Source organism: Betta splendens, chromosome 2 (genome assembly GCF_900634795.4).
Source record: "Betta splendens chromosome 2, fBetSpl5.4, whole genome shotgun sequence".
NCBI lineage: Eukaryota > Metazoa > Chordata > Actinopteri > Anabantiformes > Osphronemidae > Betta > Betta splendens.
The window spans coordinates 5,263,720-5,285,442 of record NC_040882.2 but is presented as its reverse complement, the minus strand read 5'-3'; the positions used below and the strand labels follow the sequence as shown (position 1 = coordinate 5,285,442).

General features: G+C 40.7%; 4 protein-coding genes across 10 annotated transcripts; 2 read left to right on the top strand and 2 right to left on the bottom strand.

Annotated features, from left to right (window-relative positions):
• Nucleotides 1–138: 138 nt before the first annotated feature.
• Nucleotides 139–7,397, bottom strand: LOC114842055 (C-X-C chemokine receptor type 1). Of its 6 annotated transcripts, none has more exons than XM_055503430.1 (4): nucleotides 6,239–7,397; nucleotides 5,843–5,913; nucleotides 1,745–4,814; nucleotides 139–1,602 (listed from the first exon to the last, which is right to left on the bottom strand). In XM_055503430.1, the coding sequence occupies exon 4, from the start codon at nucleotides 1,598–1,600 to the stop codon at nucleotides 545–547; it is 1,056 nt and encodes a 351-aa protein (XP_055359405.1). In that variant the 5' UTR covers nucleotides 1,601–1,602; nucleotides 1,745–4,814; nucleotides 5,843–5,913; nucleotides 6,239–7,397; the 3' UTR covers nucleotides 139–544. The 6 variants fall into 6 exon arrangements, with proteins under 6 accessions (XP_055359405.1, XP_055359410.1, XP_055359402.1 ...); XM_055503435.1 differs by having other exon boundaries at nucleotides 6,664–7,397; XM_055503427.1 differs by having other exon boundaries at nucleotides 1,745–5,913.
• A 143-nt stretch (nucleotides 7,398–7,540) lies between these two features.
• Nucleotides 7,541–14,407, top strand: arpc2 (actin related protein 2/3 complex, subunit 2). The gene is made up of 10 exons (XM_029136166.3): nucleotides 7,541–7,759; nucleotides 8,907–8,941; nucleotides 9,456–9,568; nucleotides 10,945–10,990; nucleotides 11,261–11,447; nucleotides 11,536–11,629; nucleotides 11,850–11,976; nucleotides 12,086–12,186; nucleotides 13,061–13,161; nucleotides 13,930–14,407. The coding sequence occupies exons 1-10, from the start codon at nucleotides 7,686–7,688 to the stop codon at nucleotides 13,949–13,951; spliced, it is 900 nt and encodes a 299-aa protein (XP_028991999.1). The 5' UTR covers nucleotides 7,541–7,685; the 3' UTR covers nucleotides 13,952–14,407.
• Nucleotides 14,408–15,206: 799 nt separating this feature from the next.
• On the bottom strand, nucleotides 15,207–18,236 carry LOC114846895 (keratin, type I cytoskeletal 18-like). Of its 2 annotated transcripts, XM_029136120.3 has the most exons (8): nucleotides 17,771–18,236; nucleotides 17,621–17,703; nucleotides 17,390–17,546; nucleotides 17,096–17,257; nucleotides 16,873–16,998; nucleotides 16,373–16,596; nucleotides 16,125–16,159; nucleotides 15,207–15,577 (listed from the first exon to the last, which is right to left on the bottom strand). In XM_029136120.3, exons 1-8 carry the CDS (start codon nucleotides 18,149–18,151, stop codon nucleotides 15,534–15,536), a joined length of 1,212 nt encoding a protein of 403 aa, XP_028991953.1. In that variant the 5' UTR covers nucleotides 18,152–18,236; the 3' UTR covers nucleotides 15,207–15,533. The 2 variants fall into 2 exon arrangements, with proteins under 2 accessions (XP_028991953.1, XP_028991960.1); XM_029136127.3 differs by lacking the exon at nucleotides 16,125–16,159.
• Nucleotides 18,237–18,460: 224 nt separating this feature from the next.
• Nucleotides 18,461–21,534, top strand: LOC114846912 (keratin, type II cytoskeletal 8-like). The gene is made up of 9 exons (XM_029136152.3): nucleotides 18,461–18,672; nucleotides 19,294–19,502; nucleotides 19,730–19,790; nucleotides 19,970–20,065; nucleotides 20,159–20,323; nucleotides 20,420–20,545; nucleotides 20,646–20,866; nucleotides 20,955–20,989; nucleotides 21,101–21,534. The coding sequence occupies exons 1-9, from the start codon at nucleotides 18,529–18,531 to the stop codon at nucleotides 21,106–21,108; spliced, it is 1,065 nt and encodes a 354-aa protein (XP_028991985.1). The 5' UTR covers nucleotides 18,461–18,528; the 3' UTR covers nucleotides 21,109–21,534.
• The last annotated feature ends 189 nt before the right edge of the window (nucleotides 21,535–21,723 follow it).

Below are 21,723 nucleotides of genomic sequence, written 5' to 3'. Positions count from 1 at the left end.
TTCTGGGAAATGATGTTCTCTAGCTTTCGTTACGAGACGATTTACTAAAATACAAAAATAACTTCGGCTTCGTTAAAAATGCACAGACCTTTGTGAATAATTTATGCTGTGAGAGGTATTAGTCATTTTATCTGATAGTGTGAAAATAAACAGACACTTCAGGATTATAAAGTTTTATTAAATTGGAATATTTACATAGTCAACTTTTGTTAAAGGCACACACGCCTCACAAGCTATATTTTTCCTATCAACTAGATCATTACTGTCAGAGTAATGTGGGTGATTTCCAAAAAACACACAGTAGAAGATTTGCCTAATAAACAGCGCAGCACCTCCTAAATATGTTGAGAAATAGGAACACAAACAGCTTGAGTGAGCTCAGTAGGTGGCAACATTGTACAACCCAAAGAATATCAGCAACACGAAAGATCAGTGTAATTTAAAAGAAATCTCTGGCTACGAGTACGTGGAAAGTATACAACTACAAACCTTTACAATATTTATGGACTAACAAGCCTAAATTATTAAAAATAGAGATATTATTTCAGAAAACCATTCCACTTGCTTCTGAAGTCTGAGACGTGGACCTGCTGAACCTTGACAATGATGACCGCTCTTGTCTGAGTTTCCTGTCAAGCAGCTGCATCATTTTCTTCCTGAACCTCTCCCCAACAAATGCATAGAGTAGGGGGTTAATGCAGCTGTGGAACAGAGCCAGGCTGTGGGTCACCCTGAAAGCTGCAGTCACTGACGTCCTCTTTGCACAGTCAAATGGTATTAAAGATCCCCTCATGAGTGTGTCTACGATCATGGTTAGGTGGTACGGTGTCCAGCACAATAAAAACGCAATCACGACCACTATGATCACTTTCATGGCCCGGTGCTTCTGGAAACCACGGGTGAGCAGCAGCCTTGATATGGTGACGCTGTAGCAGGTTATCATGACAAACAGAGGGAGCAAAAAGCCAAAAAGGTGGCGGAACCCACGCGTGGCCAGTCTCCATGAAGTGGCACTGCCCAGCGTAAAGCTTTCAGAGCAGGTTAATATGTTTGAGTCATTGTGCAACTTAGAGACCTCATTGAAAAGTGATGGCAGCGAGAAAGCGACTCCGAGGGCCCACACTGCTGCGCACAGGATCCAGCTGCACATCCTCCTGCGACTCTTCAGCGTCTCGCTGGCACACACGATCACAAGGTACCGGTCAACACTAATGCAGGCCAGGAAGATAATGCTGGTGTAGAAGTTGGTTTCGAAGACGAGGCTGACGAGTTTGCACATGAAGTCTCCGAATATCCATCCTTGGATCAACTCAACAGACTTGAACGGAATGGTGAGGGCCATCAAACCATCTGCAATTGTCAGATGAAACAAGTACACGTCGGAAGGCGTCAGCGCCAGCCTGCTGGAGCCAATCACCCACCCCACCAACAGGTTTCCTGGTATTGCCAGTAGGAAGATGATAATGTTGATGGCAGAGAAGGTCACAGCTGCTGTAGGTTCCAGCAGTTTCATGTAACATGGCGATGTGTCATCATCAAGGTAGGTATCGTTGTAGTCAGTGTCGTTGTAATCAATCTTGAAGTGGAAAGTGATGGACATGACTGTGGATGGAAACCAAGTGATAAACTGTCAGAGCAAAAATGATACTATGTTTATTTTAGCTTTTTACTTATAGGTTTTTAATATGAATGTTACATTTTTTCTATCTTTACCTGTTATAAAAAAACTAGTCCAGACACTCACCTTCTGCACTGCTGAAGACGCCAAAGATGAAAATGCCCAAATGCGCTTGTGATGAAAAACAAGTTCTTTAGATGTTACAATATGGGCTTTTTTGGTGGAGGGTTGACCCAATGTCCTGTTTCCTTCGTCAAAGTGAGTCATTTGCGTTTGCAACAAGTAACTGTATAACACTAAAAGAGGTTTGAACTTATTAATGTATTCGTTTTAGTTTGATTTATTGAATCACAAACTGAGAATAGGACTGAACAGAGGAATCTAGTAAGTCTAGAAGTAAGCATGTGATTTCATTTATTCATTTTAAAAACAAATGTTCTCATCCTGAACAAATCAAAACTCAAATTGTTAAAGCAACAACTAAAGTGCACCTAAAATAAAATTAGACATAAGCTCACATTTTAAAGATGTTGTACTTAACTAAAAAATCATCAACACAAGCATCACACCCAGTGTTTTCAATCTAAGGACCTTACAAATCAAAATGCTCACAGTGATGTATTTTTTATACCTCCCAAATACCAAACATTCAAATATTATACATAATCAAAACACTTAATTTGTGTTTTAATACTGTTCTGTAGTGTAAATAATACTGATAAACAATAGACTGAACACATTTACATCACATAAAGGTGAAGGTTAAGATGCTTTACAAATAGGTAGCTTATGATGTTCACTTTCTGGAATTGTTGCAATTTCTCTCTCTTGACTTTTCCTGTTGCAGCAACAGCGTTTTGCTCCCACGTTCATAACCTTTTACACAAGAAGGGTGTTTTCCTCTTCTATTATTTAAGCTATTTCATAACGAGTTTCTTACATTATATTTTCATACGATTTGTAAAGAAAACGTGCGTCTGACTGTCTGTAATGTTGAAGAATGGCGCCAGGATCTTTATGTTGCATGACAAACATCAGTGAGCACTCAGAGAAATATTGCAACCACTTATCAGAATGACAGGGAACCCGTCCTCCTTGAATATTTACAGTAGCGTTAACTGCACCCAGACATGTCTCTTCCTCTTCTTCATCTCTGTCTCTATCAGGCCACTGCACTTTTGACAGGTGAAGAGTAAATTAGACGTAGCAGACGTATGTGGTCCCACCATTGTCTATGTAAATACGCGTAAACAGAGACATAACTCCATCCACCAGGAAACATCACAGTGATCGAACAAGAGGAGCCAGTTTTTAGATTCAGGTTACTTCAACAAACACTAGCTGAGTCAACATTGTGCATGTGGGTGCGCGTGTGTTTGGTTACAGTTAAGTTGTAATTTAGAGCTTAATAAACTTACATTTACATTACAGTTACATTAAAAGGCAACATATCTGACATACTTATTATCTAGGATTGCCCTTGTTTTGCTCAGTCAAAGCCCTCACTGACAGAACATCTAAAGATGAAACTTGAGGGGATCTGGGAGGAAGAACAAAATCCAGATAAGAATCACTTATCACAATTTTTTTTACTACTTATTATTACTTTTTTACTTACATTTTTATTTTTAAAAATGTCAAAAATAATCAATTTTAAACCATAAAGTCATTTTAATTTATACATATGAATAGATTTTATACAAATACTATAACAACATTTGAAAAGTCAAAGATAATAATTTCTATCATCTATCATTTCATTTGCATGTGCATTTCCTTGGAAAGAATCTGTCCAAACAGGAATTATTTGCCACTCTGCATGTGTGTTGTGCCAACTGTCTGACATCTCAATGTGCCCTCATCAGCAGGCGAGGTTGTACACAATATATACTTGCATAACATGTATACAAAAGCCTGAAACTTGGCACAGCAGCTGGCCCAGAACCTGAGATACAGGCCTCTTCCATGGAAGTGGCACATATCGTATGATCTTCCAACGAAGAGGAAATGTTTGTACACAGCCATAAGATTGGAATCTCTAAGCAGGAGAGATCTTTGTAGTCCTGCTGTCTTTCAAGGTCAGAAGCTAAAAACATCGCGTGTACTGGTAAATTACTCTGAGAATCGAAAATGATCAGATTGCAATGAAGTTGAAAGAGTGACACACTGTCTGTGTGGAATTTATTCGTTTAAGTCTTTCACATTGTCCTGATTTCAATACATTTTGTTTTGTAGGGAAAGAGTTTAATGTACTCTGCACTTTACTATGTAAAATTACAGAAGATACACAAGAAACAGAACATGTCTAAAATGAATCATCCCTGGCAATCACAACACAACAAAGCTGAATTTTCACTATCCGTTTTTAGTAAACAATCTAAAAGTTATTACAGCTGTAAAATAATTGTGGTGACTGAAAAATACAAATTTATGCACATGTCAACTGCTATAGGCCTCCACAGTCAAAGATCACCTTTCCTGCATATGTCAAGCTTTTTTTTTTATAAAAACAATTAAAACCTGTTGGAGTAAACATATTGTCTTTGTATGAAACATTACACACATAATGTAACTGAGACTAGCCAGTTTAACACAAGGTGGTGGTAAAAATCATTTAGCTGTAAGCTGTGGAAACACAAAAATACTGGCTGTCAAAATAATGCTGAGGAGAAATATTTAAATCACAGATACAACAGAACAAAAAGGAAACAGCAGAAAATCAACAGAAAACATGCCCTTTTGTCAGTGAGCCGAATGAGGTACCCTGCGGCAGCATACATTCTGATGTCAGTTCACCTTGATGCCTGTGGCACTTATCCTTCCACTACTTAACTACTAACCAAACATTACTTGTAATGCTTTATACATTTGCTTTCATACAAATTATAACACATTACTCATTAAATTTGTGGTAAATGATGCACCTGTCATAAGACTTATTTATGTGTGTTTATATATACAGTATATACAGTATACAGTATGTGCAACATGCTATACTTCCAGCTAAAAATGTTTTCACAAACAAAGAAAATTCCAGTCTTCAGAAATGTCAGCTGCATGGAGCAATGCCAAAGTGGAAAAAACAGTGGTTGCACACGCATCTGAGGCTTAAACAACTCTTTTAAAAGGAAAACTAAAACTGTTTTGGAAATCCTCTAGATTTCTGTGTGACAGTTGTGGACAGGCTGTTCAGGATCTTGAAGTGAAAGAAAAAGATAAGAAGAAACAAAATGGTTCGATAGAAGTCTAAGTACAGCCATGAGAAGACAAACCCATCAGCTCTGATCTTCATAAAAGGAATTATTTTACTGTGGATTTCTTATAAGTGTTATTTAAGTAAATACTTGCCTGTAAAAACATACATTGCTTCCAAGAAGCAGCATTTTTTTAAAATCTCTTAAATACTCCATCAATCATTCTTTTGCTGTTAAAAAGCGGCTACTTTGAGTAAAAGTTTGAATTTTTAGTCAAAGATCAGGGGACGTAGACAAGTCAGAACAGAAGGAAAAACACTCAGAGCTTGGATATAAAAACTTTTATCTCTGGATGAAATTCAGTTACAGCAGCAAATGTCTCAGTAAAAACTATGAATAGTCTTTTAAACATTTTAAAAGGGTTTTAAAAGTTTTGGGTCTAAGTTGTAATTAAAAATATCAGTAGTTAAGTTGTTATCATCACGTAAATTTAATAATAATAATAAATATTATTATAATAAGTATGTACAAAGTAAAATAGACATTGCTGCCTCACTTTCCTAATCAACTTATATCAAAACACATTCATGTATATAATAATAGTAATTTTATAATATAGTAATAAAGTAATTTTCCATCTGAATGAAAGTTGATATTTAATTACCAATATAGCTCTAATATGGTTCCTGGTCAGTAACAGCAATGATAATAGTTGGTACACATTAAACATTTTACATTTGGACCACATTTAATAATCATTTTGAATAGATGTAACCGATGTATTACTGAATAAATAAACATCCCCTACTTAACTATATTTTAATAATACCATAGGTGATTACCAGAACCTGACTGTTTTGTTTGACTGTTGGGAACCACAGTTAATCTATTTAGATGAAGTAGCATCTAATAATCTAATGCATAAAGCAAACTTGTTATAAACTTAGATCCCTTTATTTTATTACATATTGAACATAAAATTGAAGAAGAAAATTATTTAATGCAAATAAAGTTTAAAGTACAACTTTACCTGTCGCCTAAAAGACACGTTTGCTGATATGACCATTGCATCCTCCTTACCCGTCTAAGTCCAGCATCTGACTATGGGTAGAGAACACATGAGATATGTTTTTAAAGATGAAAATGATTTGACTTGTAAAAACCAGTCAGGTCAGTGGGTGGGGGATGTACAGTAATGCAATACATCATCGAAGTAGTCATTTGACCATGTCACTGACGTCCAGCATAGACACGTTAACATGCAAAAGAGGCAGTTTTTACTAAAACTACTAAAATACTAAAATTGCTTTTATATGACACTGGTTTGTTGTTAGAAAAAATACACTTATTTCAGGAAGAAATAGTTGACAATAAAACAAAAGCTGATTGTCCGTGTAAACACACAAACAGGTTTTACTGTACATACTGTTATGATTTTGTCCATTGATGCATTCCTTCAAGCAATGGGAGCCAAAATCCACACTCCTTCAGATGTGCAAAATGTGCATACAGTATATTAGTCTATTTGACTAGCTATTCTGCAGAGGTTCTCTGATGACTCTGCGATCGTCGGACTGATCACCGATGATGGCGATGCAGAGTACAGAGGACTCACTCAGAACTTTGTGGACTGGTGCCAGCGGAACCACCTCCTAATAAATACTGGGAAAACGAAGGAGATGGTGGTGGATTTCCGCAGACAGCAGCCTGCTCTCATCCCACCGATGCACATCCAGGGAAGGGACATTGAGAGAGTGGACGCTTAAGTACCTGGGTGTGCATCTGAACAATAAACTGGACTGGACTCATAACACAGATGCACTGTACAGGAAAGGTCAGAGCAGACTCTACCTGCTGAGGAGACTGCGGTCTTTTGGAGTGAGGGGGCCACTCCTGAAGACCTTCTATGACTCTGTGGTGGCATCAGCCATCCTGTACGTGTAGTCTGCTGGGGCAGCAGCATCACAGTGAGGGACAGGAAGAGACTGGACAGGATCATCAACAAGTCCAGCTCTGTCCTGGGCTGCACTCTGGACACGGTGCAGGAGGTGGGTGAGAGAAGGGTCCTGGCTAAACTCACATCCATCCTGGACCAGGACTCTCACCCACTGGAGGACTCACTGTCTGCTTTGGAATAGCTTCAGTAGCAGACTGATCCACCCTCGCTGTGTGAAGGAGAGATATCGTAGATCCTTTCTACCTGCTGCGATCAGACTGCACAATCAACAATGTAGTAGTTATCAATTTAATTACTTTATGTGTAATCACCCTTAATGCTACACCTTGTTAAAGAGAAGCTAATTGCATTGCATCTAAATTACATATTATTTAGCTTGAAAGTCCCTTATGCATATCATTATTTAGGCTCTTTGTTGAATAATTGGATAGTTGAATAATTACTAATTGGTGTTATTACTGGGACATATATGCTACATATTAAATATATAAAGGCATCTTATTCTTGGTGAAGCAACAGTGTAAAGGATGAAAAATTATTAGAGCTGAGTGATATTTCATTTATGTTAAATTATTGCATTATTATTATTATTATTATTATTATTATTATTAGTAGTAGTAGTAGTAGTAGTAGTAGTAGTAGTAGTAGTAGTAGTAGTAGTATTAATGTTATCGTTATCATCATCAGCACCATCATCATCATCATCGGCACTATTTTAGTACAGGCGAAATCGCGGACATCCTCATTTTATGTGGTCCTGCGACTAAATACGCGGAAGTGACAGGCGGAAGTAGCTTCGACGGAAGCGGTCTGGACTGTCAAGGGAGGAAAAATTTGCAGAATTTGACACAAAGAAGTTAATTGCACCAAATAGAACATATTACTCCCCCTTTCCTCGACACCAGCGTCCGTTGCGATGATCCTGTTAGAAATTAATAACCGCATTATAGAAGAGACGCTGGCGTTGAAGTTCGATGGCGCATCCAACGGGTGAGAAATCATTGTTACACCTGGCTAGCATGCTAACCCCAGCTAGCATCTCGATTAGCCTTTTACTAAAGATGATTCCGCGTTTAACGATAGATGGGCGGTTCCGATGCAAGTGATACACGCTTAATATTTTGTACAAGTCAACTGGGTTGTGTTATTAAGTGTAAAATGCAAAGATCCGCGGTGAATTAGCTGAGTGCTAATTTGCCGTGTCTGGTTTGCCTAAAGCTGGGGTGTGTCTGTACGGTCAGTGTATGTAATTAAAGTGTAACCACGAATACTTTTCATGTTTGTAAGATTAAATAACGAAGCATTTGTGTTTCTTCTGACACAACTGGCTTGACATCGGTAAGCAAACGCTTTTAAACGTTTTGTGAAGGAGGAGACCTATAGAGGTGGCTATATGTCCCGCAACCCTGTGGATGTTGGTAGTAAAGTTAAATCATGTAGAACCACACATGTCTATAAATTATTCCTCAAGCCTGTTAACAGCAATAATGGCATAACATAAATGTTAGCCGCATATGAAGCATATTTAGAATCCGGTGTTATATCATGATCCTGATCAGCTACTGCACAGTCACATACAGTTATTACAGTTACACATTTTATGTAAGTTACTGTTTGGACATAAGTAAAGCCACTAAGCTGCTTTTTGAGGCATCGCATATCGACTTAAAGGCTACTTATCAGGTAGCTGTAGTTCCTCTGCACTGCTTCCGCGTTCCTGTAGTCAGGCTGCGTCAAGTCTGCGCAGCATCTCACGCTCTTACCTTTGTCATTTAATAGCGCCCTTCAGCTTCTAAACACGTGTGTGTTTTTTACACTTTTAAATACATTACAATAATAAATTTAATGCCAACAATCCTATGTTGTTTATCTTAAAATATTTGGAGCCTGGAAGTAGAGAATGTTTGTCATTTCATCTGAGATAAATTAAAGAATAAAACATTAATCTGGAGTTAAAATACTTGCTACTAACAGATTCCTTCAGTCGTGTAGGAATCTCAGCTACAGAGTTTACCCCTGGGAGATATCAGCTTGTTCAAATTTACACATTTTATAGAGAATGTAGCTGTAAGATCATATATAAACATTGGATCTTAGGTTTCTTAATTAATATCAGACTTTTGTTTTCTCCTGGCAGAACCAAACCAGAGGCCGTCGATGTGACATTTGCTGGTAAGGCTACACCTTATGTACATCTTGATATCTACTGTTTTGTGTGCAAGTCTTTTGACCTTCCCCTTTTACACACAGCCCACACATTCTTGTTAGTGTACATCGAGAGATTTCAAACATGTATCTGCAAATTCCAGAATGCGCTTTAACGTTCTACATTTTTTTTTATTTTTGTTCACAGTTAGAAGTTAACATGTTTTGACACCTGAGTAGTTCTGCAGAAACACAACACACACCTGCATCACAGCTGTTGTAGAAGTATTTTTGTAGTGGGCTGAAATATTTAGGACATTGTCCTAACTTGTTGTTCATCATCCTGTGGAGAGGGGTGTGTCATCTGCTGTGGTCTTGGGCATACACTCCCTATTTTGGGATATGCTAAAATGGGTTTTCCATCCAAAATAATAGTGATTTAAATCAGTCTAATTTGTTGGCGTGTTAAGTTTAAAAATTTTGAGTTTCAGAAGTTTGTAGCAACTGATCACAATTTCAATATTGTTTGTCTCTGGTGTAGATTTCGATGGTGTCTTGTACCACATCTCCAACCCCAACGGGGACAAGACCAAAGTGATGATTAGCATCTCCCTGAAGTTCTACAAAGAGCTGCAGGAACATGGAGCTGACGAGGTACAACAAACAACAACATTTCTGTGAGAGGGGGTGCAAGATTGCAGTGTGGATGACGTTTCACTTTGCCTGCCTAGACAGACGCACACCTTCAACAGTCAGTTCAGGGAGGTTTAATGAAAATAACTGGCAGAATCTTCAGTATCTGCAGAATGTGACAGAGTCAAAATCTAAGATCTCTACAAAATGTTTAAAATCATGGTTTATATGGCTGTAACTAAATATTATGTTGGTAATATATTAACCAGGTGGTAATTTTTCTGTTTTAATTGATGAATTGCATAAACTCAACCATTCCTTCTCATATCAGCTTATTATAACTATATAAAATCCCATTTTATGGGCTAACTCTTTTGCTCAGTTTTGCATAACCACGGAAACACAACTTTCTCCTGGTTCATCAGTATATTGTGCCATTTTGAAAGTGGCTCCTTTATCTGGTCTCTGTCACACTGTTTAAACCTGCATACAGCTACTGTTAAAAAAACAACTTATCACCAACTCATCAAAGCACAAAAGCATTAAGTTTGTCTGTCATTGGTTTTAAGCAGAAGTAATAACTTATTCTAAAAAAGTTGAGCGAGGTCACTATTGTTATTTGCATGCACACACCTCCACCGCAAGAGTTCTCTTGCCATGTAAGGAAGAAAGCAGCTGCTGGGGCTTCTGGTAGAAACAGGAAGCAAATTTGTGTGACTCACACCAGGCGAGGAAGTGCTGACTGTGAGCAGCAGCCACTGTGTGTGAATGTTTTGGTTGCTGTCCAGCGATTTCCCTCTATGCTCTGTCTAAATCAGGAGCAGAAGGATTACTGAATGATTTAACAGCGTTACATTCAGCTTTTCTTCCAGGGAAGAGTCTGCTTGTAAAGCAGTGAGGGGTAGGGGTGGATTTTGTCAAAGGGTTGGTTTGTTCTTTTATTTGTTTTTCATATATTTACACTGCTGCACTGAAATGGGGAAGAACAAAGTAGTGAGAAGCCACTTTTGTCTAGTTAAACTTGCACATTCCTGCTGACTGAACTACAGTTCATACCAAAATGACAAGTATCAGTTAAAGAGGATGCTCCACTGTGAAGCTAACCCCTTGCAGACACATTCCCCTTCCTGCTTCTGAGGTCTGATGTTGTGCAGTGTTTTGAGTCGTCTCTCTTAGCTTTTACTGGTCTTGACATTTCTATTAGTGTTTTTTCTGTTTTGCATCTAAACTCTCTCTCAATTGTATAATAAAGTAACTGCATCAGAGGTTATTTCAAAGTTTTCCATGTGACTTCAGTTTGATTTGCTGTGATTGATTTAGTTTTTAAAGTATTTGTAGCTCTTGTCTGAGGCATGAACGAAAGGGAAGTGTGATGCAAATTATTTATTTTTTTTCAGCTGCTCAAGAGGGTCTATGGGAATTACCTGGCGTCACCAGAAGCTGGTAAGTTACTTTTAGAAATGAATCAAAGCTAAAAATATCCTGCAGTTTAAGTTAAATAGCAACACATACAGTACATAAAGCTTAAGACGTGTCACATAGTAGTGAGAGATGTCAGCTTTGTTCCTCATTTCTGTATCATGTTGGTGATTTTTGTGATGTCTTTAAATAGGAAACTAAAACTAAGAGACAACTGACTATAAGGCGATTTACATTGTCAACTTGCTGTAACCTGTATCGTAATCCCTTCAACTGTGATCGGTTTCCTCTCAGGCTACAATGTGTCCCTTCTCTACGATCTGGAAGCACTGCCAACCAATAAAGAAGAGGTGGTTCACCAGGCAGGAATGCTCAAAAGGAACTGCTTCGCCTCAGTGTTCGAGAAGTATTTCAAGTTCCAGGAAGAGGGAAAAGAGGGTGAAAAGAGGGCCGTAGTCCACTACAGAGACGATGAGTCCATGTATGTGGTGGAGAGACAAAAGTTTTGCTTTTAAAAGTTAGGAGAGGATGTCTTCAGTCTTTTAAATGTAGTATCCCCTTGTTCTTAGGTATGTGGAGGCCAAGAAAGACAGAGTAACAGTTGTGTTCAGCACAGTGTTCAAAGATGACGACGACGTCATCATTGGCAAAGTCTTCATGCAGGTTTGTCAAAGCAGACCCTCATGTTTTTTGTGCACCTGCTTTAAGTAGTCCTAGGTTCTGTGTTTCAGACAGTGTGAACCTACAACATAGTCAGAACCTGACGCATCGTTCCAACTTATCCAGAGGCTAACCAAACTGTTAATATTCAGTATTTATTGTATTTTAAAATTAATAGGGGGCATACAATTAATATCTGTACACTACTGTCATGCATATGTAGGAGTTCAAAGAGGGTCGGCGAGCTAGCCACACAGCCCCTCAGGTGCTGTTCAGCCACAGGGAGCCACCTCTGGAGCTGAAGGACACAGACGCAGCCGTCGGGGACAACATTGGATACATCACCTTTGGTCAGCATCCATCAGTTGAAACACAGACCATTGTTTTCATGCACCTGTCCTATTCACATATGTAATTGACATATACTGATTTTGTTTGATTTGTTTTGACTCCATTCAGTTCTGTTCCCGCGTCACACCAATGCCAATGCCAGAGACAACACCATCAACCTCATCCACACCTTCAGGGACTATCTGCACTACCATATAAAGTGCTCCAAGGTTAGTCCATCTGACCACTTTTTGATATCAACATGTAGGAGTTTTAACTACCACACATGTATACAAGGCAATCCTACTCAGTGCTGTTCCAGAGTCATGTGACTGAACCGTTTTGATTCAGGAGCTTCTCAGAATGATTCTGCCTGACAAATGCAGCTATCACTGTGTTTTCATAGATAATTACTTCAGTGCCTGAGCAGGTGTCAGTAACAATAAAGAGCCAAATGAGAGAAGCCACCCCTGCTTGACAATCAGTGCATGACATGGATTTTATTCTCTGCATGGATTTATAGTACACTCTTCACAATAAAAACTATCTCCATGCGAGACATCAAGACCCTACATTATGTTGTTATGCTTTACTGCTGAGTGATCATACAGGTTTTATGGTCTTGTGTGCTCATTTGGTATGACTCACTGACATATGCTTCAGGTGGCTCCACAAACACTCTTTCTGACTGTAAGTCAGCCCTAATCGTGTTTTTTTTTTTTTTTTTTTGGATGGCTTGCATTTCAAAGACGTGCGTTAGTCTTTTGTTGTGTTTAAGTACATGGTTGTCAGGGTTCCAGTAGTAAAATGTGCTTAGATGTTCGTGCCTCAGACAGGACAGAGTCAGGGTGGATGACACATGGATTTATTGACTGATGTGGGTGGCTTTAAGTGCCTGTGTTTAAGAGAACCTTGGTCCACGTTTCTAATCAACATTGTTAAAAATACAGACATGCATGTATTTCGTAAGAAAAGAATGCGCTGGAAAGATAACTGAGCTTTGCTGACACTGAAAACAAACAAAATATTTTATGTTTGCCATTCTGAGATAATAAGATTATAAAGTATTTTACAGCATCAACAGTGGTTCTGTCTCATCTGCAGGCCTACATTCACACACGTATGAGGGCCAAGACATCAGACTTCCTCAAAGTGCTGAACCGTGCTCGGCCTGATGCTGAGAAGAAGGAGATGAAGACTATCTCGTAAGTCGTCTCCTCACGTTAATGATAACCCGTTTTTTATCTGTTCTGCTTTTACAGCTTCCCATCCTAGGCAAACTTTACAATGACCACAGATTCAGTTTAAATGATTCGGAAACATTTTTGGTCTGAGCATAGACTGCCTTTGTTCTGTTGTCAATGTGTAACTGCAATGAAAAGTAACCCACCCACAGCTGCCTTCCCTGTGAGAAAACAAAAAGGAATTAACTAGTCAGATGAAATCTTTGGTTTAGCCAAGTGCAAAAATGTGTTCCATTTAGGAGATGATTAACAAAGAGCAACTGAAATAAGTGTCAATCACTAATTGAATTACGGTGACAGTTTTAATTAGCCACAAATCATTGGTGCATCAGATGCTGTTGCCAAGAATGCTTTCACATACTGTAAGTACCTTTTCTAAATAAATGGGCATCAGTGTTTCGGTTTGACTTCAATTGAAGTGGTTTACAATTGGAAATATGCTTCTTTGCATGTTTCTTGCTGAGGATTGACACCACTTTCATTTCTATATAGTACATGTAAAGCAAATAGACTGTACACAGCTGTGTTGGTCCTACCAAAGGGCTATAGAATCCATCTCGCAGCAACTGCTGAGTTTGAAATTGACAAATTGCCCCCTCTGTTTTTATTGATTTAATGCTTTTGTTGTGTGCGTACATGAGTAGTATCAAACTTATTATGAAGGTTTGAAGGTGTGTTCGTACCAGGAAAAACAAAAACCTGTTTTGTTTCATCTGTGGTGTTTTACAGTGGAAAAACCTTCTCCCGCTGAGTCCGGCCTGCTTTAGAAGAATCCAAACGCTCATGGACACACCTAAACGCAACACACTGAGACTCAACGCCACATCAGACCAGACTCCAGGACAGAATGCCCCTGCCCAGCCCCAGAAAATGTGTCTAGTATATGTTTTTTTTTTTTTTTTTAATTAATAATAATGTTGGCTATACTTAGGGAAAGCCGAGGTTCATAAATGGGAAAAAAGGGCATTCCTTGCTTTGCATAGTTAAAGAGAATTATTAGTCCTATATAAATATATATATATATGAAAAAAAATAAATTTTTGATACGATATCTTTTACTCCATTTGGTACTTTTGCTTGCCCGTCAACTCTCACACTGCAATATCTATATACCGGATGATCAATTCCCCTTCATTCCCTTTTTGTGCTTTCATGTCGTCTGTACCATTGTCATTTGAAAAAATTAAAATAATCACTCTTACAAAAACGCACTGGTTGTGATGTTTTTACAATATTTTTACAAAAAAAAATTTGCTGAGCACATTTTCACTGTGCAGGTTTTATTTTGAAGACTCCTGTGTTCTGGAATCCATCTGCTCTGACAAAGAGCTACTTGATTTGTGTTGCATATTTGGCTATATTTATTTTATAAATAACACAACCAAAGTGGAATCAGCTTTGTTAATCTGTTCAGCTTTGGCTTTATTGGCTGGAAAGTGATTAGTAGAAAACCATGTATGAAGGTCTTCTGTTGCAGATGGTTTTTAAACTGGTTAATAGTATTTTTCAAAAAAAGTGGCACAGCAAATCGTAGTCTGTCATTAAGGAGGAATTGAGATAAAGTAGGCAAAATAATAGAAAAGTTATAGTACAGTAATGTTGACTCAGTTTATATGAAGCCATGTTATTATAAACGCTGACTCAAGTTTAGCGTCATGGTGTGAATGCTGTGCGTAAACATTTACTAATGGTGTGTTTGCTAACTGGATGATATTTGATCAGATGAACCATTCTGAGTTCACGATCACCACACAGTATTTGAAACCGGTAGCTTCTGTAACTAAATGTGTAAATGAATTTAATGTATTGTTCTAAATGAATGTAGGTGTGTAGAATGACATCATATTTACCTCTAGACGATTAGCTACAACTGTGACAGATTTGAGACCAAACTACTTCATATATATAATATATATGTAATAAAAAAGTAAATATAAGAGTAAATATAAATATAAGAGTAAATATAAATATAATATAAGAGTGAATAAAAAATATTGCAAGTCGAGTTTATTTGCAAATCAAATTATTTTATTTAGAGATAGTTAGGAAAAAGCACCATAACAACCTCACAGTAGTATTACAGGCTAGGCCACAACCATCCGACACCATTTATAGAACCAGTAACCGTCAAACAATAGGATGAGAAAGAAGCGTCTGAACCCTTATTAGTTGTTTGTTTCTCTTTTCAAGGCACAATTTGAGTTGCTGGAAACCATCCCTGGCTTGTTGGGGTCTCCCTCCACTGATTATGGGGTTTTTGCATTGGGGAGTTTAAGCAGGCTTTAAGGGGGTGGGTGTTTCAGATAGGCGTGTTTTCTTGTTCGAGGGGGCGTTTATTTTTCTGGTTGTTTCACCACGTTTTCAGGCCTCGACTTTTCTGCAAACAAAAACAGAGGTTTTACAGTATATAACAATAAGCGTGTTCAACATCCTTTTGGTCCTTAAGCTTCCCTTTTGTCTTTGTTTCTGCTAAATGTTATAAAGACAATAAAGGTTAGAAATGAAGGACAAAAATTTTGGGTAGTGATGATTAAAGGGCTTGTTAAAGTCTTTTAAATTACAGATTAATGCAAATGAGTTGTGGTACAAAAAAGGAAGGAGTCATTTGACCTTTTAAAAAACATTGTTAAACAGTATATTTCCCAAATAGATTATTTGAATTTGCCCTTTGTTCACGACTTGAACCAAGCCTCTGTGTGACACATTCACAATTCTGTGACCTAGGGACACAGAAAGTCTCTTGCGTAAGCTTGACTTCCTAAGGAATGGAGGAGCATAGACATCACCTGGTGGACAATGGCAAAACTGAAAGACATTATTGTCAGCGCTGACGAAACACACTGGGTGACTCCACAGATGAGGGTTAGGGTTAGAGTTTAGTTTTCACCTGCACACAAGCACCTTTTTCTGGGGTTTGAACTCACCGCTGTTCAGTGCATCTGCTAAAGAAAGCTCCAAGCTGTCAGGGAAGGACAGGGTAGATGTGCAAACTCAGTTAGACTGGAAGCGCCACGCACGTTAGCTTAGCATGAAAACATCAGGATCAGCTCTTCCGCTCGGCCCAAACATTTTTAGGTCTAACATCTTTAAAGCGAGCTACACAGGAAACATCCATCTGTCATGTTTACACTGCATCCATCATGAAGGTGTTTGTAGCCGTGACCGCTCTCACCTCTCGTCGCTGCACATGTTCATCAAATCATTGTATTTCCGGATTTCCTCCTCCAGCTTCAGTTTTTCAGACATCAGGTTCATGATGTCCTCTTTCTGGCGCTCCATCTGCGACCTCACTTTCTTTATTTCGGACTCAGTGTTCTGCACCTCTTTGTCGTAGACGCTCAGGCGTTTGCTGCACTGTATTTTGGTGTTCTCCAAAAGTGCCTCCAGGGTTTGGATCTGGAATGAACAATTTAGCATGACTGTAGACTTGGCACTGTTCTCTGACACAAACGTGCAGGCGATCACAGTGATTCACGTTCCGTGAGCTCATATTCTATTTGACTGCAGTGACAGGACAAGCGTTTGCCTCCTACTGTAAGTAGTAGCTTGGAAACATAATGACAGGACAAACAGGAATGCTTGTGAAGACGACAGGGAGGCTAATCTTATCATTCCTGACTCGCTTTTAGTATAGATTCCGTGGTGATCGTGATCAAGTGAGCTTTGTTTTACCTTGGTCATCACACTCTGGATTTGTATTTCCAGTTGTTGTTTCTGTTTCTGCTTATCCTTGAGGTCTGCGTTCCCAGACTCCAGTGCCGCTGAGTTCTCGGCCTCCACCACCTTGATGTTTTCAAACTAAAAGGGAAGAACCAGAGGAAAAAAGGTGGAGGTGCAAAAGAAAGTTATACAGGTGAAGATAAACAGTGTCACCCAACGTGTGGATCACAGGTACCTTGTCCTTGTACCAGTCCTCTGTTTCCTTCAGATTCTTTTGAGCTATTTTCTCATACTGGTTGCGCATATTGTCGATAACTGAAGTCAGGTTGTTTTTGTCTGGCTCGATCTCCACCGTCACCTTGGAGGTCCTGATCTTCTCACACAGGTCGTCCACCATCTGCAACAGGCACATTAAGGGTTTGTGTCACGTTCCACACGGTCCGATTCCCCCGGATGTGTGTGTGTGTGTGTGTGTGTGTGTGTGTGTGTGTGTGTGTGTGTGTGTGTGTGTGTGTGTGTGGGGCCTCACATCCTTGTGCTCCTGCTTAATGCGGTCAATCTCATCTTTCACCATCTCGGTCTCCTTCTTTATGCTCTCCTTCTGCTGCTTGACTTCCTCCAGGACCTTCTTCACATCATCCAGCTCTTTTTCAAATGTCTTCTGTGCAACTATCTCCGCATCAAGCCTGGATGAACCCACCACTTTCATCAGTCCTGTTGTTATTTGATTTAAATGGAGTATTTGTTAAATTGAGCTTACTTGTTCTTTAAGTCCTCATTGGCCAGTTTGGCATTGTTGGCGTCCATCAACAGGTTGGCATTGTCCATGGTAATTTCCTTGATCTAACAACAGAAATGTTTGAATCCCTACATACACTTGAAGAGCACGCGCACACAATTAAAGACCCACCTGCTTCCTGAGATCGTCAAAGGGTTTCTGGACCTCATCCCAGTCTCTCCCATTCGGAGCTTGTCTCTTCGCCAGGATCTCATCGATCTGTTTCCTCAGACCGTCGTTGGTCTGCTGCAGGGTCTTCACCATGTCCAGGTAGCTGGTCAGCCGATTGTTCAGACCCCGCATTTTCTCCTTGTCGTCTTCGGGAGCCACGGGAGGAGCGGGGGCCTCGGCCCGAGTCACGGGAGCGGCGGCGGCGGCGGCGGCGACGGGCGCGGAGTCCGTGTGCGTGTCATTGGCCAGCAGGCTGCGCAGGCCGCCGGGGCTGGACGCGGGCGTCCTGCGCCCCCCGGACGGGTAACCGGCGTACATGCTGGCGGAGGAGTTCCTGCTCATGCTTCCGGCTGGGCGGTCGAGGGCTGACGGAGACGGGGACTGTTACAGGTCGACGGGGCGCCTGGTGGAGGTCCAGGGCGCACGTCGTCCTTATATCTTCGCGCACGATTCCGCCCAGACGATGCCATTGGCTGCCGGTGCCCAGCACCAGAACCGGACCAACTGGTATGAGGTCGAAAATCAAGTATTTCATCAAGATTCTTTCATTTTTTCCTTAGAAAATTCCACTAGTTCTCCTTTGATTGGACGGATGTCAGAGTGAGGCAGGTCAGGGGTGGTCCGAGTCCACCTTAAAAGACGGGGATGCGCAGGAGTTCCTTGCCTTCGACGCTCACCTGCGCGACCTGTAGTCTGTTCCTGCTTTCTTACCTGTCACTATGTCTAATTCTAGAGGATTCAGCAGCCAGTCCTACACCCCGAGTAGTTCGGGACCGGCCAAGAGTGTGGACACGTCGGACAAACACAAGGAGAAGAAGGCCCTGGTTGGACTGAACGACAAGTTCGTCAAGCTGATTGACAAGGTTTGTTTTACGTTTATTATAAGAATAATTATGCAGAAAACCGTAAATAACGTTTTAAGTGTACACAAAAAAACTAAACAAAAAATTAAGTTATTACCCGTATAATTAGTCAGCTTTATATACTTATTTACGTATAAACGTTTTGGAAAACGTTTTTCAGTGAAGCAATACAATATTAATATTCTGCATTCTGATTTTGAAATGTTTAATGTAAAACAGTTCATTTATGTTGGTTATTCCCCTGTTTAAATTTAAATCCAGGTCCAGTGAAGTTAAATTAGACCTGTGTTTAAGACTTGTTCAAGACAAACCAGCTTCTCTCTGTCACATATAATTCTGTGACCTAAGGACAGAAAGTCTCCTGGAGGCTTGACTTCAAAATGAATGGAGGAGCATTCACACCACCTGGTGGACAATGGCAAAACTGAAAGCTATTACTGTGAACGCTGGGGTCCAGACACACTGGGTGACACCAAAAACAAAAATATAAAACATAAATAATTTTACTACTACTATATAATCATATTATAGCTGAGCTTAGCATTAATACTGCGCCTGTGTTTTCCATTTGCTTCTTTTCCATGTGCAGCTTCAAGACATTGTCTCTTGTCTCGGTTTTAGGTGAAAAATCTGGAGGATGAGAAAACAAGGCTTGAGAAGGAGCTTGAGATCCTCAAGGAGTACGAGGTGTACACGGGCAAGGTCGACGACCTTGCAAAGCAGCACAAGAACGACCTGAAGCAGAGGGTTGAGAACTTGCTCCGCGAACAAGAGAAGCTGAAGGATGAGCGGGAACGAAACATAAAGGAGAAGGACGATACCAAGAAGAGGTCAGATGTTCACCATGGAGCTCGATGAGCTCTGGATATGTCGTTGCTTTATTACTGTATATGTATGAAAAAGAACAACAACAACATGGGAGAGGGTTTTATATTGGGAGCATTGTACACACACTTGTGTTTTCTGTAGCAAGCACAAAATACGTCCAGAAGAATTTCAAACATGTCAGTTATGTCCTTTCTGTCACTAATCATTTTTGTTTTTCATGTTGTGTTAGGTTGGAAGAGGAGCAAAAAAAGAAATATGATCTGGAGAACGATTGTATTCTTGCCAAAAAGGTAATTTAATCTTGGTCATTCAGAAACATAAAGAACCTCAGACAAACAATTTGTTGTTCATAGTCTGAAATCATCCTTGTGTGTGTGTGTGTGTGTGTGTGTGTGTGTGTGTGTGTGTGTGTGTGTGTGTGTGTGTGTGTGTGTGTGTGTGTGTGTGTGTGTGTGTGTGCATTTAAAAGGAGCTAGACAACAGCCAACTGGAGCATGTCCAGCTGATGCTGGATCTGGATGACCTGGTGGATGAGTTGGAATTTCTCAGGAATGCCTTTGATGAGGTAATAACGGGGGCATTATTTACTTCGTTCAGGTTTTATTGATGTCACGACAATGACTCCCCACTTTCGTCTCCTATTGTCTGATTTGTGTAGGAGATCAGGGAGCTGCTGTCTCAGATCCAGAACAAGCACGTGGTCTTACCCAACAACAACAAGCGCTCTCTGGACATGGGCGACGTCATTCAGAGTACCGAGCTTCAATATGCCAACATGGCCGTCCAGTCCAGGGAGGAAGCTGAGCGCTGGTACAAGAAAAAGGTGACCAGGTCCACACACAAGAAATGTCACTTTGTTCCCAAGTTATGATCTTTAGGTCTTTTTAGAACTGACCTTTAAAACATTTCCCCTACTTAGATGGATGTCATGGTCAATAAAACTGAGCAGCAGGAGGAGGGTGTGCGTGATATAAAGAGGATGATCTCGGAGTTGTTGCGCCAAATCCACTGGCTCACTGGGGAACTGGAATCTCTCACAAGAAAGGTTGGGATGAGACAGACACACATAGTGTTTACGGATAGCCACACATAGTGACCATTCAAACACTTACTTATTACTGCGCCTTTCTTCTGCGTCTCTTCAGGAAGTCTCTCTGAAGAAGGAAATCGATGATGTTCAGAAAGAAACTGACGTGAACGTGGAAGAGGCCCGCAAAGGCATCGACCAACTGAAGGAGGCGCTGAAACAGGCCAAGACGGACTATGCTGGACTGATCCGTGATTACCAAGAGATGCTGAACCTCAAGCTGAAGCTGGACATGGAGATCGCTACCTACCGCAAGCTGCTGGAGGGCGAGGAGGCGAGGTACGTGAGCGGCGGGGATGTCGGCGCAGTCTCTTTGGGCAAATGATGCATTAACACTAACCACTGTCTCTCTTCCATTGCTGTGAAGATATGATGGTGTGAAGCAGGGCCCACGCAATGCAAGTGAGAACCATTTTTGTTGAATACTGTTGAAAATAAAGGCAAAAAACATCTAATTCTACTAACCAGTTCATGTGCTGCATCTCACTAAAATCCAAACTCTCTTTCGCTCAGATTTCTAAAAACAAACCAACCAATCCAAGTCCTTACTTGCACGCAGACCTTCGCCTGCCATCGAAGCAACAGCCAGAGAAGCAGCACCTGCCAGTGAAGCCAGAGACGCCCCAAGCCCCAGATCCCTCCAACGCCTCGGCCACCACCCCTCCCCCACCTCGTGCCGGTTCCCCAGAGGAACAACACCTGCCAGTGAAGCCAGAGACGCCCCAAGCCCCAGATCCCTCCAACGCCTCGGCCACCACCCCTCCCCCACCTCGTGCCGGTTCCCCAGAGGAACAACACCTGCCAGTGAAGCCAGAGACGCCCCAAGCCCCAGATCCGTCCAACGCCTCAAACAACGCCCCTCCCCCGCCTTGTGCCGGTTCCCCAGAGGAACAACCCCTGCCAGTGAAGCCAAAGACGCCCCAAACCCCAGATCCCTCCAACGCCTCGGCCACCGCTCTTACCCCGCCTCTTACCGGTTCCCCAGAGGAGCAGCCTGTCGTCAAGAAACGCCTGCTGATCCGGATGAATGTAGAGTCAGGCAGAGTTGTGTCCAAAAAATCTTTTTACACTGAAGACTAACCGGATCAGGTTGACGGGGCGCCTGGTGGAGGTCCAGGGCGCGGGTCGTCCTTATA